The sequence below is a fragment of the Anopheles darlingi genome, chromosome 2, assembly GCF_943734745.1.
Source record: "Anopheles darlingi chromosome 2, idAnoDarlMG_H_01, whole genome shotgun sequence".
Lineage (NCBI taxonomy): Eukaryota > Metazoa > Arthropoda > Insecta > Diptera > Culicidae > Anopheles > Anopheles darlingi.
In genome coordinates, this window is record NC_064874.1 from 92,718,126 (window position 1) to 92,734,248 (window position 16,123).

Genomic DNA, 16,123 nt, shown 5'->3' on the forward strand with positions numbered 1-16,123 from the left:
GAAAAAGAAGAACAAGAACACAGCGGAAGAAGAAGAAATTTCGCGGTAAAACGAAACTTTTCTCTGTAAAACAATCTAAACGATAAAAACAAAATCTACTACTAGGCGAAAACGATAAAAACGAAATCTACTACAAGGCGAAATGGGGCGAGATGGTGCGAAATGGGACGAATTGTGTGTTTATACTGCGCGGGTTTGGGAGTCGAATGTCTTTGATTTGGCAGTTGGTTATCGCAGGTCGAACGCCCACTTTCCACAAATTCTCCACTTTCCACGGTTTGGCTTTCCACAAATAAGTTTTGCAGTTCGGTTCAATTGAGGAAAATGGAAGAATTGGAGCACGACTCCCCGCGGGTCCGTAAATGTTCTTCGGTGATCGGCTACGTTCAATCCACTACGTCGTATGCACTTTTTAACTTGGTGCACCCGCTCGTGATTATCACATCCAGTGCCTGTTTGCTGATTGCTTGCTGGAAGTATGGGTTTTCCCATTTGTATAGCTGGCACGTTTTACTCACGGGGCTCGCGGTAAGCCGAACATCGCTTTCCTGAGGAGGTCACCGATTTTAAAACTGCTTCATGTTTTAGTATCACCTGCTGATGGCCAGCGGAATAGTCGTGTTGAATGGCAACAACAGTCTCTCCCGGTTGATGCGACATTCCTCGAGGAGAATGACTCATCTAGTTTTGCAGTGCGTTGCTAGTGGAGCTGTGCTCGTTGGATGTGTGTTGCAGTACCTCAGCCGCGAAATCAAAGGCAAACCACACCTAGCTTCTGTCCACTCAGTAACGGGAACGATATCGGTAGTTTTTGTAATCATTACGCTAGCGATCGGTCTGATCGTGATGCTGTGGGGTCAAGGTCCATGCATGAGACCCTCGATCTTTAAACGATTGCATCGTATTGCTGGGTTGACGAGTTTTTTAGCCGGAACGATTGCGATTATTCTATCTTATGACAAGCATATTTTTGCTGAATTCTTCTCGACCGAACTGTGCATAATATTAAAATGCTTCGCGGTAACGAACGCAGTGCTTAGTCTGTTCGGTATCTTTACGAACATGTACCAATCTATTCGAGAATGGTTTGGTTTTTGTAGAAATAGTGATTATCTTTTGTACGAACATTAAACACGCAGCGCGAAATGTACACGTGATACACGAAGAGTAGAAATAAAAAGCAATAAGCTGTAATCTCGCGTGGGATTTCCAGCTTCCAGAGTTCACGATCTCGGCTGCCCCAGATGGCTCGTCTTCGCGACGGTGATTAACTCGTGTTGCAAATGATAAAGAGAACGCTACTCCCCCGATGTCGCGTGCAATGTGGGGGGAGGTTCGCTAGTCTCGCACGTAGCATCTCGTACACGTACTGCTGATAAGAAATCGTGAAACTGTGAACGCAAGACTGGCTATTGATCAATCCGTACAAAAGAATAATGTTGAACTTGGCGTTGCTTCACACTATCGCAGCTTACGGTTCGCTGCAGTCGCTGTTCGTGCTGAAAAGTGATTCGTTTAATTTACTGCCCTGTTCAGTAGTGATTCCAACACTGTTTGTAACTGCGCGTGTAACCGTGAAAGTGCGAACGAAAAAATGGCCACAGACAAAGGGTTAGAAATGAGAGACAATGTGAAAGAGTCTTTTGAAAAGGCCAAAGAACCGGCAAAGAATGAATGGCTTCTGATGCTGGAGGGAATATTCAACACGATTAACCACGTGATGATCGGTGTCGTCTGCATCTACACCAGCCGGCTATGCTGGATCAATGGCTTCAGTAAGCTGTACACATGGCACGTGTTTCTCTGTCTTCTCGGGGTAAGGGGACACGCAAACTGCAATTCGTATACATCTGCTGCATCTGTATAATTAATTTCACACTCTTCTCCGTGCATAATGCCTGCCGTAGTACCATCTGCTGATGACCGAGGGTATTGTTCTGTTCTACAGTGGAAACGGATGGTCCCAAAAGCTTACCCATTCACACAAGCGAACCGTTCACTGGCTGATCGAAGTCGTCGCCTGTTTCTGTGTCGTGCTAGGAATTTCACTGGAGATCTACTACCGCGAAACAAGCAACAAACGCCACTTTTCTTCGGCACACAGCATAGTGGGGCTGTGCTCGCTGATCTTCCTGTGCCTAACTTTCGTCAACGGATTAATGTCTTTATATGCCGTAGAATTGCGGAGTCGCATTAAGCCGATATACTCGAAGCTAAGCCATTATCTTAGTAGTACCGTTTGCTACGTGCTGGGTATGGTAGCCATAATGTTGGCGTATGAGAAAAAGATTTACTATCGAAACACAATTCAAGAAGGTATCGACATGATGCTTGCCTTCACCATCTTGGTGACTATATTGAGTCTTATTGGGGTTGTGAGGACCGTTTATAATCAGCTAAGGATGCTCCCGAAATAAAATCATCTACTAAAGCTACCAACGTTATGTGCACATTACGTTATTTGCAGTAAATCGTCATTCAACACCGTTTTCATCTATCGTGACCAAATGTTTAAAAACCAAAAATGTATTGAATACCACAAACGATAATGAATGACAATTTTAGCCAGCTATTTTTAATTTAATAAAATGTTCAACAAAGATTCATCTGGTCAACATTCAACATGTCTGTTTGAGGTAAGTTGAAAGAATTTGAATTATAAATTTACCATCCAGATCCTGAGTTGAAGGTGAATATCACAGAATGTACCCAAAACGAGCCATCAAAACGAGTTTGAAATAATAGCAGAACATGTTAATTCTTAAAACGTGATGCTGGACTTTTCTGTTCACAAGTCTTCCTCGAACAAGAAGATGCATCTTATGAGACATTGCCTCCATGTCGTCGCTAAGTTGTTTTAGATGTTACTTTCTACGAAACGAGATGCTACCGGTGTTGTTCCGGTAGCTAATGGGTAACGATGTACTCCACCGTTATGCTCCAGTCAGGGTCGTGATGATATAGATATTCGCGAAAAATGACAGGATTACATCGTCGATGTAACTTTAAGATTAGATGTTTACAGATTGAATTTGATTATTGAGTAAATAATAGATGGAAAAAAGATTGCAAAAAAGCAAAAAAGGGTATTTAAAAGACCCTTAGAAGTAAATTATTGTTACCTAAAACACTTCCTACCGAATATTAGTTTGGAGGAAATGATTTTTCATAATTTTCATCCTCTATTTCTTTCCATGAGGTTTGCTAATGCAATTAGCCAACATAGATGGAGAATGTGTATCGTTATAATTTGTCCGGGTTGAATCCCATGCCTATCATTTCATACGAGGAACGAACTTACCACCGGCAATTTTTGGAAAACTGCATGGTGCAAGATAGGTCTAGCAAATAAGGTTTTTTATGACTTTCCGATGGCTTGAAACATAGATTTTTAGTCGTCCCCTATGAGCAGCCTCCATCCGATTCCTGATAGAATAGTTGGGATTTTACTTTTCCAGACTGTTCTGCTTCGTACGACCAAAAATGAACATCCCCATTTGGGACAAACCAATGGTGCCATTAAACCAACAAGCAAATCATCCCGATTGGTACTATGTGGTTCGAAAATCTAAATGCATGGGGATGATCGGCATAGAGGGGTATTGTCAGTTGGTCGCAAACCTGAATGTATGAGCACCATACTACACGAAGCCATGTAGAAAACTCCTTAATTGCTGTCTAGACTACGATTATAAAAAAAAGTTTAATTGCCGATTGATCGGTGAGTATGATAATAGCGACACCCATTCTGAGGTCGATGTGTTTCATCTATAAAAGGTTGTGGGTTCACAGGATATCATCTTAACCAATCTAATGGTTGCCAAACTTACTAGAAGATTGCAATTTGAAATAATCAATGGAACAGCTGTTATCCTTGAAAGAAGGTGTTTTCTAAACATTAGAATTTTAGGTGTTCTTAAGTGTACAGTGAACCAATAAGATAGACAATCGGTTGCTTCATTCGCATGGGTTCAACAACGAACGTTGCTGAATTCACGATTCCCCAAGAACATGAATGTTTGGCAAAACGTATGGATCCATCCAAACTGTACAAACGGAAAAACCATTTTTATTTACGACTCTTTTTACTTCTAACATTTAGTCTCGTGGGCAAATGAACATGCAGTTTGTTTTGTAGAAGTACACCACAGGAGCACACAAATATGCGGATGTGATGCGGAAAACGTCCAGTTGTGCACTTTCGAGTGTTAAATCTGGCACTCTGAAATATTTGTAGGTAGGCTCGACAGGAATACAAGATAAAAAAAAACAATTTTATTTCGCAAAGCTTTGGAATGAAGAGCAGCAAAAAGCAGCTAGCGCTTGTAAAGCTAACTGAGGGTTCAAATATGAATGGAAATCTGAAATTGTGTGCAATCTTAAATAAATAGTACACAAATTAAATTAGTTTATTTGGCTGAATGTGCAAATAACATTGCGTCAATAGCATGTGGGTAAATACTGTGTAAAATGAAACTAATGGATAATGATAGACAAAATTTACCATTCTACATTATTCCAAATCATTATACATACGTTATACCAGCCATTACAATTAACGTGATATATGGTTTAATTTTTATTGAATGATTTGCCCCGGTGTCTTTTCTATCACAACTTTGCACAATTTTTTGTTTTGTGTCGCATTCAACAATTTAGAAATTTAAATACCTTGAAATTTAAATACCTTTTGGAATTCCTCCTTTCCACTACGTGGCTAAATGTCTTTCAATGGTCATTATTAAATAGAAAAAAATATGTTTTTGATTGTTTCATGAAGTTACCTAAAATGGTTATAGATCAGGTTTCATTCGAATATGTATTTTGATTATGAATCATATCCTAATCACTTTGATTAGCCTCCATAACGAGCGATTGATTCACTGTTTCCATAGTTTGGTATCAAATCGTCACTATATGCTTTATATCGTGGAGGACCCACCTGAGGTGCTGACGTCGTCGTGGGTTTGATAACGCGTGAACATTCACAGCTCTCCGTGCTTGAGGGTACATCGTCCATGCAGGCACCACTGTTAACTTGGATCACGATACCAGATAACAGTTCTTGGACGCACTTGACCTCACGTGTCCTGAGCACAACCTCATCGTATTTCTCCTCACAGTTGCATTGATCCCATTCACCAAGCTTCCAATATGCTGGACACGGTTGAGTGTTGCTGCGCATCAGATTTTCGTTCAATATCGGTTGCTGCAGATGAGCACAACGTTTGGCGGAGAAGACTCGCGTTGGAGACTCGCGGACACATTTGATGATTGGCTGCTGGACCCCACCACCACAGGACTTACTGCAGGCGCTGAATCCTATTACCTTCCAAAGATATTTCCGCTTGTGTGGACCTCTAGCGGTCGTACTACCGTTGTTGTTTTGAGTTACTACAAGCCGTTGCTTTGGAACTCGCTCGTTTGCCTTTTTTTTTGTATTTAAGAAGGAGTAATAGAAATAGAAAGTTGGCAGATACAACGGTTGGAATTGTATTACTCACATTATTGTTTTGGATCTTAAACTAATTATGCCATGTTACACTTCATCTACACGGGCGCGAGAAAGCTGAAAATGAGATGAGAATGAAAAAGGCGAGAATGTCAAATCCCATACAAATGGAAATGTAAAGATACAAGTAGGCTGTCACAAATGTATGGGATTTGACATTCTCGCCTTTTTCATTCTCATCTCATTTTCAGCTTTCTCGCGCCCGTGTAGGTCGCGAGTTAGGTGTCAGTGACCGAAATTCATATTTAACCCCTTGATCAAGGTAGTGTGAAAAAAATTACTTGGACCGGTTCACTTCTATTTGCGATTCGTTGGGTGTTAAGTATACGTTAGCGTATTCTGACATACCTAGATAGTTTTGGCTGTTCTGTGATAGATGTTCCTACGATACACATAGCGTGCACGACCTATGGAGTAAATAATTCAAAAATGTGTCATCCCCAAAGAAGCTGGCGTGATATCTTTTATCATGGTATGTCCTGGTGGTATGTCGAGGGAAACTCAATGTGGGTAGAGTGAGCATTCACCTGTACACTCTTGATTATTTGAAAAGCAGCGCATGTGACCCATATATTCGATTTTCTCAACGATGGAACAGTTTCTTGAAAACGTTATAATGGAATTTCATCTCTACCAGGAGAGAAAATGTGGCAGATAATAGTTCTTAGAAAAACGTACCTTTGAGCAGCGACTTCTTTTCTTAGTGATGAAAGGAAGGTGGTTGAAAGGAGGATTCTATAAATGGTTTCGTTCGGTTCACAGCACAGTAACTTGTTTTCAAAGCATTTCACACTCACTCTTGAGAAAACTTATCCACCATTTTGAGTTCTTACCCTAGTGTTGAGCAAGGTTGCAAAATTCCTTTCATCTATTCAAGGCTTGAAGGAATGTGTTTGCTTTTAATTTTCCTTCATCATCTTGTCACAACACATAGGCAACATTCTACTTCCGTTGTGGAAAATACCGATCGAAGGCAACTCAAAAAGGCGTTTGCTTTTGCTTTCTTATACATGGCAACAGCTTTCCGTCGAAAGCAATCTCCTCGATTAAGGTTCAGCAAGAAGATTCTTTCTTTGCTCATATATTGCTCTCAGCTTTGCTTAAGTGTAGCTTAGTGAAGGGGCTTAAACTGATAATTAATTAACTCTAGGATCTAGGAATCAATATTCAATTTTAAGTTGAAACAAACTTTACATGATTTTCATATGCTTTGAGAAGTGGCAATATGAGATATGATTTGAAAAAGAAACTCTGTAAATATTATCATGATTTATCGATTGAAATTCAATCATGATACTTACCAAGGATTCTGTAATTGTTGCAATGCTAAGAAACAGTGTTTTCAAATTTATTTTACCTGGCTTGAATGATTTGATTGTCACTTGTAACAGTAGAAATATTTTCTGATCTGTTGGCTACTTGAAAGTATATTACACAAGCAAAGAATTGAAATAGTATTAGTACACTCACTCAGGCATCCGGTATAATTTACATAATTCTTTTGGCTGGCATTTCCGTGGCATCTTAAAGTTGTTCTTGTTTAATGTATGAATGCTCTTGTTTAATATGAATATATGAATCTTGTTTAATGTATGAATGCTGCTTTCTTGTAGCAAGCACAATTCTGTGATTCATCTGTTCGAAGGTACATCTACTTGTTTGTTAATTAGCGGCGGAGTTCACATATCAAGCTTTGTCAGAAGTAATGCAGAATCTCGTACAACCGGTCACCATAGATATCTGGCGGCAAGAACAAACGACTAGTCCATTTTCAAATCCTCCAATCATTATACTTACTATTCCCTGCTGATTGAGCAGAAGATCAGACACAACGCTCAAACGAGTCTTGTCACTAACATGCGTCCTAATCGCTGGATTGACCAAGTACAACCTGCATAGCTATCGTCCCTCCCAGTGACTGGGCGCCCGAACATGTGAAAACACGTTTCGCTGGCTGATAGCATGTGAGAGTTGAATAGTCTTCATGCTCGCAGTACTTTTCATATTCCCTGGAGATTCAAAGCGCCATGAAGTATCAACAAATCCGCAGAGAGACACATTAACGACTAGAGCTTCCTGGGCTTATGCTTGGCTTTGTAGCTTTGGGCTCATGAATATCCATTTTTCACTCGTTGTTTGGAAATATTTTGAATTCTGTGTTGCTTAGGAGCTCTAGATTATTTTATGCCAAATTGAAATTTTAATGGTACTTCTAGTTGTGCATGGCATTGATTATACGTAAAATATATAATTCGTTCATTCTATGTTGAAAAACAAAATGATTTAGTTTAAATTGCCTAATTTCTCACTGTGTTACCTACAAAAAGATAGTTTCTCTGCCACTTCGAAAGTGATCACTGCACTTAGGTTTTCTGCGGAACTGGCCGACTTTCCCGAGCCGCCCGAGCACTACATCCGTCTTCTGAATAACATGCACCTAGCTACGACGAAACACAAATGATACACGTGGGGTTGACGATCTTACTCAGGGCAGAAGATGATTGCTCGAACCCCTTTTCCGGCTCGACACTAGCTCACTTCTCTCAACGTGAATCTCTTCCAGCTTCCGCGATAGTTTGGAATCATCTCACGAGAGTTTCTTCGAGTAGTTGAGCATAGAACCCGAAGTCGAAGTATCTCTCGAGCCGGGACACCCGGGAGATCCACACCGAAATGGGCGGAAGAGGTTTTGCAATAATAAATAGTCTTTGTTGTTGCTCTTTGTCCTTCCGGTGTGGGTGCAGCAGGTGTTTAAGGAAAACACTGGAAGCATGTAAAGGTGCGATGTTTGTATTCAACAGTGTCCAGTTATACGTCCGCACTCAATTACTAGTTTACTAAAAAATTGTGATAAGTGAAAAGCATGTGGTCACGAGGATATACTTATTTTGCACAACCGTCTCTGTATGCTAATGTTTAAATAATTATTAAAGGTTTAACATTGGTGGACATGAGTCATATTATCGTGTGAAAATAAAATAGAATATCGAAAGAAATTACATTATTTTCTAAATCATCCGCAAGGGAGTTCCATCAGCAGGTTTGTTTCAGTAAATGTAAGGTAGTAAATATAAGGTAATTTTGCGCAAAAGATAATCAATCGTATAGAATACTAGAATCACAAATTGTTTACATTGCTTTACAATATACGATTAACAATCACCAATAGGTAACGTGGAGTTGAGCGATCCCGGTGGACCTTAATGATGATGGCGTTTGAATCATCAGCTAACTGGTTTTCCATTGGATCTGCCATAAGCGGATCTATTTTTACCCCTAACCTTAGGGCATATTGAAGTTCAAATTTTGATTAATAAACTTCTGATAGGGATCCAAGTTCATTGCAACCCGCTGTCGTTACAAGTTTCCGGCATGAACAGATTTATGGGTCTCCAAAGGCTTGCCGTCATGTTGGCAGAGTTATTCACCGTCGCCTTCATTATCTTTTCGTCTCAACTACAATTCACACTCACACCGAGCGTGGTGTTCGGAGCGCTGGGTTGAAGTGCTCCACGGTTATTTATGCGCTACTGGCGCCGCCCTTTCCATCATAAATAAAACCCATTGAACTTGACTGCTCAAACGCGAATCATCCACGATCGTGGATTCTGCTCTATTTAGCTCTTGAATGAGACGAACTCAACAGCAATCTGTGCAGAAAAAGAATCGACGCATCAATATCATACCGATCCGCCAAAAGCAGTGACTCATCCATTGAGAATGATACGAAAGGCATTGTGGATGGTGACGACTACGATGCTGCTGATTGCAAATCAACAAAAGCCATTTCGACACATAGCTGAACTAACATATCCAAGATCGACCATGAATATACGCATAGCAAAGAGATTCGGTTTTGTTTATTTATGATCAGCATTACAGATCCCCTCGAGCATTGATTTTACTTCTTTGATCTCATATCAGTATCTATTTCTGATGTTCGTGGTGTGAAAATGGCAGGTGGGCATTGTTTGTTCTGCATTACTATTCACCAACTATACAATCAGATTTTATTTGACTCAGCTTCAATTTGTGTGGTATTGGAATCGTTATTCAATTGCTCATCAATGGAACCATCATTTTCAAATGTTAGCGTTTCTTCTTGAACGCCCTTTCAAATGAACCGCCAATTTATTTGTCTTATAGATAACAACTTTTTTATACTTGTATTTATAAAGAAAAAGAAGAGTCACCGTACGTCGCAATAGTTATCATTTTCCCAGTATTTTGGGATTGTTTGTTCAGTTCATCATGTGTCTCTGCTCCGAGATACTCTCGGCCGACAACTTAATATTTCAATCGATAATCAAATCAATTCTACGACCACGCACGTTTTAGCAATTCCTCCAAGCACAAATAAAGTAATAAAGTTGAGTCGTAGTCGAGTTCATCATCAAAGTGACTCTAGTCATTTGTGGCGCAGTGGCGCTATATGTTTTATTAGCAGGCGCCCAAAACACCATGTGCCTGTGAAGAAACGAGGTAAGCTAATGCGGTTCAATATGCAAAAATTTGTCTATGAAATTTGCTGGGTGGAGTGGTTGATTGCTTATCCCATCGACGTCAGCTTTACGATCTCGTAAAGCTGACGTCGATGGGATAAGCAAGTCGTCTTAAGATAGTTTCTTATGGGAAACAACTCTTTTAACCGAGCAAAATACCACGTTTGATTCAGCGACAGAAACTAGGAATTATTTTATTTGAAGTCGTTATGACAAATGTTTTGAGCGTGGTTAATGAAATTATCTTAAAATTGGAACAACAATTTAAATTGTTTAAAATATAATTTTGTTAAATAAGAAATAAATTACGTCGGTGCAGTTGAAATAGATCATAGATGATTGTATCATTGTTAATTCGCTGGTGACAATACAAAATTATGGGAATGATGTGTCGATACCTGTTTTGCCGATTAATTCAAACTCATCCTTAATTAATAAACTGAATGTCCAATTTATTTAAAAGCGTACAGGAGCCATAATTAACTTTCGATTGATTTGAATTAATTTGGGCTCATTTAGATTTCGAAGAAAAAATTGAGCCATCAATAATCATCAACATCAGTGTAATTAAGAATGAAAATAATTAAATGGATTGTAAATCAAATGAAAACAAATAATCTTCATATTGGGTTTCATAATAACTTGAAGTACATACATGGCTATGTAATATCCATGACAGTTCCGATACTTTACTATTTAATGGTATTTTAGTTTTACTATGATAGGAAAAACAGATATGATTTTATTGCGCTTTTCTAATGGCTGTGCTGTGTAATTTTGCAAAGAGAGCAAACGGTTCACTACAAGAGATAGTTCGCCAAAATACCCGCATTACTCCATACATTGCACATAATGTGTGTAAAAAACAGAAACTCCAAATTGAAAAGCTGCAGTCTTTTTTAACTCTCGCCCACATCTTACTTTCTCCTTCGCCCGACTTGCATATTTAGAAGAACTCTGAATTAAACGAAAAGAAAACCAACCGACTCATGTACACTGATTGTAGTATGCTTTTTCATATTAATAGTTCGAGCGTAATTTTGTCGGGCGTAGGCTAAACTGGCTTCTGCTTAGTACATTTCATGCCGATGGTATCTTTTATTTCCTTTATAAAGTACTGCACACAACGATAAGGAAACGGGAACGATTACTGCAGAAAGCCATGCAGTTTATTTACTAGGTACAATAATATAAAGGCTTTCGAGCTGTAAATACAAAATTGCTGATTTTTTTATCAGCATACAATATTATAAGGCTATCAGGGTCACATAAATATTGAGGCTTGCTTGAAATTATCTACACACGAAAGTTAGTAAGTACTACCTCTTAAACTGTTCTTTGCTTCATGTTAATCAACTCGTAATTTATCTGAAAACGTTTGCGTGTCTTTTCGGTAGTCTTTTTGTTTCGTTCGCTCTCGCGGTATGGATGAAACCTTTGTCCAAACAGTTGACCACATTTGCCAAGCAAATTAGATTTGAATGGTGCATCTCCGGTTCTTTAGCCAGTTATGAAGCAGCTTCATGGGCTATGGTGAACCCGTTTCGTATCGCTTCCAGCGACGGTAAATGAACAACTTGTTTCTGCTACTGCGGATACCTATCTAGTTTCATCAGAGTACTCTTCGCATGGTTTTTCGCTGCAAATGTTCGTTCAGCTGTTTCTAGTCTGCTTGCGGTTATGGACACAGGTCATTCCAGAAGTTGAATTAATCCGTATACTATATTTTAATGTGTTCTTATCCACAAAGTTAGTACAATTCTTAGATAAAACAAAATCTTATTTGAATGAAGTAGCTCCTAGATCCTTTTACTTAACTTAGAAATATTATGCTTCATAGCATAAATGTTTGCTTCGCTCCGAATAAAACATTACCAAATAGACATTTTGCTAGCTGGCACATTTGCAAAATTGAAATCTTCTCAAATTTGTAACACAATACTAGAGAACTGAGCCATTGTTTCCAGACCTCAAATTGCACTAATTAGGAATCATGACCACAAAACTTGTGTTGCAATTATGTTAGCTCTTCTCACATGCGCGCAAACCTACCCATGAGAAGAACTTCATTAATACAACAATTCTAACAGATGCGGAAATCCAGTCTGCACCGCAATTCCGGTACTTTCAAAGTGCGCTTTTAGTCTTTTTGTTATGGACATGGCATGCTTCGTATACTATGACATTCTCGAATTCATCTTTGAAATTGGCAAACCGCTGCAAAAATGCTTAATGCTTGCCAGCAATCTGCATGCAGCCACGTTTTTGAGCCTCATCCACTCACCATTTGGTGTTGTCCCCAAGCCAATAGTGGAATTTAAATGCAATCGGAACGATACCGTTTGTATGGACAAGGTCGTTTATCCAATTTCTGTCTGGGTGGTTGCATCACGTATGGTTACCTTCAGAGTGGGTTTATATAACAATTGCTATAATTTAAAAAAAAACAACATTTAGTACCCAATCAAATGATAATTTAAAGATTTAATCACACTCTAAACGAAAATATATAAGTCGGCAAACCTGAAAAATAAAATAACCAACAAAAATTTTTTTTCCATAAATACCATTGGAAAAATCATATTTTCACACTAAATCGTTATCATTTCCATACATCTTCTATTAACCCAAATATGGTAATAAGCGCTCGGTAGTATATAAAACATCACACATCACTTTGTACGGTCGTCCATCTCCCAACGGAGCAGTGCGTTTTGAAGTCATGACTTTTCGTGCCTGATAAATGCTTAGTTTTGCATACAACGAAATGATATTTGGGGATGCTGCCCCTTCCAACAGACTACTACCTCTACCATGAACATACGCGAGCATGTCGCGCATCGTATGCCAGCTCGGGGCTATGAATGACCGTAAAGCTGGTGTGTTCATAAATCATAACTCTAGCTCGACAAACGGCGGAACAGTACCGAGCTATGGCAAGAAAGCAAAAGAGGGTACCTGTGAGACTTATGGTAATTTGCTTCAATGGGTTATGCGGATTCGAGCATGATTGTGTGTTTTTTACGCGTTTGATACGTTCGTATTCTACAATATAATATGATCAATTTCACTATCACCGAGAGTCGATAAAATTATCGCAACATAATCGATTTTTATACAAACCAATTTTTAGGATCTTTAGAACTGAACAAGTGAGCAAAACGTTAACTATTTTAATAATTGAATTGTTACGTAAAGCAAATTAGAATAAAAAATCGTCAACACTTGAACATTCGCTAGTTGTAAAATGATTGGGGTTTTTTTTCTCTAGAATAAGTTCCTTTCACTGATACAACGAAGGAAGAAAGTAAATTTGATCGATTTTCAATCCAAAACTGAAGAGTATGTGGAGCTGAATGAGAAATATCCATTTCTTGGGCAATATTTCCTAGTTTTTGTTTGCTTCCACGGTATTTCCTCCGGACAATGGAATAGATTTTTTCGTATTTACAGTCTTGAAGAGGTTGATGTAACAGAAGTTAGATTTTTTTGCTTCGCCAACTTTCTCTACAGAAAGCCAGAGATATATTCACCCACTTTGTTCTATAAGTTTTTAATCTGATCATATCTACGTTTTCGCCAAACGAATACCGTATTAGGTTTTGCTCGAATCCAGACAATTGAAATTGATATTCAATAAGGGGCATTTCATTCAAGCCTAGATTGCTCATTGTACCTAAATATAACCGACGTCTTTTTGACGCTTTACAGTGCTAAGATTGCAAGCACGCATTTTGGATACTGTAACACTCAGGCAGATCTTTGGCAAGCTCTCTAAATGTGTCACCAACATGTGTTAAAATAAGTAAAGAAAGGCACAATAACTTACTAATATTCCTGCAAGATACCCTAGAATTCTGCCATTTTTTGTATCGAAGGTCAATCGAAAAGAAAAGATGGAAATCAAAGTTGCTTCAGTATGAGGCCGAAATGACCACAGAAATGATTATCGGGGGTGGCAATCTTAAAATCTTCTGGTTCACCAACGAACCGTCGTCAGTTCGGGTGTTCTGGACAGACACCATCCCATTTTATGGGCAGAACTCCATGCTCCAGTTGGTGGAATAGATTCGTGCGGCACAAAAAAGGTTCGAAAGGAAAGCTCAATACTGAATATGCCTAAGGGTTGTTTGATGTGTCCAGGCACTTGAGGGGTTCTAGCATTTTAGTTGAGTGTGGTCAATCGAGCCGTTTTAGAGAGCGGCAAAATCCTTCATCATAAGCTGTCAACAACACGTAACGCAGGGTTTCGTGAATCTAAAATAATAGCATTGAACATTCTGTACGCATTTGCCACATGCTTTTGGTGCATTTTATCATAAGAAACATTTTGTAATATCAGATTGTTGAATTAATCAGACAATTATACGTACTGTTAATTTAAATATAATGTTTAATTTAATGAAATACGACTCACATTACGACTAATTTGTGATGTTAGACTCAGGCTTAGACTTAGACACCGGATGCTGAATGATGCACGTGCGATGAATTTTCACGCATAACGGAAACTGATTCTAGATCGTCGAACATGATGCAGCTCGCTCTTTGCTGGCTGCTTCCGATTTACTCCTGTCATGCTGTCACGATAATCAATCCTTTCAAATCAGTGCAAAAGTAACAAACGATGGCGTGCCCATCGTAATTACTTCATTTCAAGTATGCTTTCCTGCGTAGCGCACTTCAAGCGTGCCAAGCAAGCCTCTCGAAACTATCACTTCCTTGGCTGTGGATAAGAAAGAAACGGCTTCAGTGCGTGATCGAAATGTTAAGAGGTCAACCAGGGTTGTGCTGTGCGTTGCAGTGTTCAGTGAAGTGCAACATTGGTACAGCCGCTCGCAATGCAGAATAAGTCGTTTATGCCTGGTACATATCTTTCGCCCCGACCAGTTACTTTGCTCGGCGCTAGACGGTTCTCCAAACAATGGATGGTTGATTTATCTCCGATAATCTCACTCACTCACATCCGCCAGGTCGCCGCTGCCTGGCAATACACTTTGGCGATAGTTAAACGGCGTTGAACACTGTTAACCGTTTGTGGAGAGCATTAAACAGATCCCATGCCCCCGTTACGATGCACCCGTAAATTGTGGGTGTATGATTATCGGTTCGGTTAGTTTGGACAGTCACTATACGTTAAGTTATTGATTATCTAATGTTTCCTCATCGGTTGTGCTTCCTTCATGCCAAACTGAAAGGAGCTGCCGCAATGAATCCAATCATTAACAATTTGTTCCATTCATGCGTTTCAATTATGACGTATGACCTTCCTGTCAACATCCAGTGAAAGGACTGCATAGCATTTAATTGGTTTCTGTAAGGTGGGAGCAATTTTCACACCAACTCATTAAATCAATCCTTTAACAATAAAATTCAAATTGAATTTTACATCGAAATTTGAATTTATTTGAAAAGAAAGTTGTGCGCTTTTAAGAGTGCGCTACATCAAAAAAGTAATTTATGTTTAGTTAGGTGGTTACAACAGATTGGATTATACAAATATAAGCGTATAAAATATATTATAAAAACTTAACTACCTTTACATTTTACTAGATGATAATTAATAAACACAAGCGAAATCCAGTTCAAATGGAAATATGAGTGCAGATTAAATAATTTGGCAGATTAATCCAATATACAACATGATTCCAACCAGCTGTTCATCATGTGCCGGGTGACATATAATCGCCACCTCAATAATCCTTCACTCCGACAACAAGGCTAACTGCTGGAACTACGGTGCTGGATAGGGTTGAATCGATAGGCTCTTGCTGCTTGACGAGGGACTGAATTATCGTGACCACCAATGCGGTAATTACGTTGAAAGCAAATTTCGTTGAGAACATGGACAGAACTTTCATCTTGCAGATAAAGTGGGGTTGGAGAAATGGAATATGATTCTCATATTAGCAACCACGCATAATTGGAATTCAAGTACAGCTCATCGGCAGATTGCATATTCTCACGTGGGTTGATGGTACTATCGTATCTGGTGTTTCACCATTTTTTCCATTGGCAAATGCAAAAAAGCACACTAAATCAAAATGCTGCGAACCATGTTAGTACAAACAATGCGAAATGTTCCAGTGCGTCCTACGCCAGAAAAAAT

General features: G+C 39.1%; 2 protein-coding genes across 2 annotated transcripts; one reads left to right on the plus strand and one right to left on the minus strand.

The window, feature by feature from the left end:
* The first annotated feature begins 152 nt into the window (after positions 1–152).
* On the plus strand, positions 153–2,542 carry LOC125951835 (transmembrane reductase CYB561D2-like). The gene is made up of 3 exons (XM_049680908.1): positions 153–528; positions 589–1,816; positions 1,908–2,542. The coding sequence occupies exons 2-3, from the start codon at positions 1,595–1,597 to the stop codon at positions 2,415–2,417; spliced, it is 732 nt and encodes a 243-aa protein (XP_049536865.1). The 5' UTR covers positions 153–528; positions 589–1,594; the 3' UTR covers positions 2,418–2,542.
* Positions 2,543–4,658: 2,116 nt separating this feature from the next.
* On the minus strand, positions 4,659–10,362 carry LOC125959642 (A disintegrin and metalloproteinase with thrombospondin motifs 6-like). Its single transcript, XM_049692470.1, has 4 exons — positions 10,324–10,362; positions 7,834–7,854; positions 6,814–6,927; positions 4,659–5,428 (listed from the first exon to the last, which is right to left on the minus strand). Exons 1-4 carry the CDS (start codon positions 10,360–10,362, stop codon positions 4,856–4,858), a joined length of 747 nt encoding a protein of 248 aa, XP_049548427.1. The 3' UTR covers positions 4,659–4,855.
* Between the last annotated feature and the right edge of the window lie 5,761 nt (positions 10,363–16,123).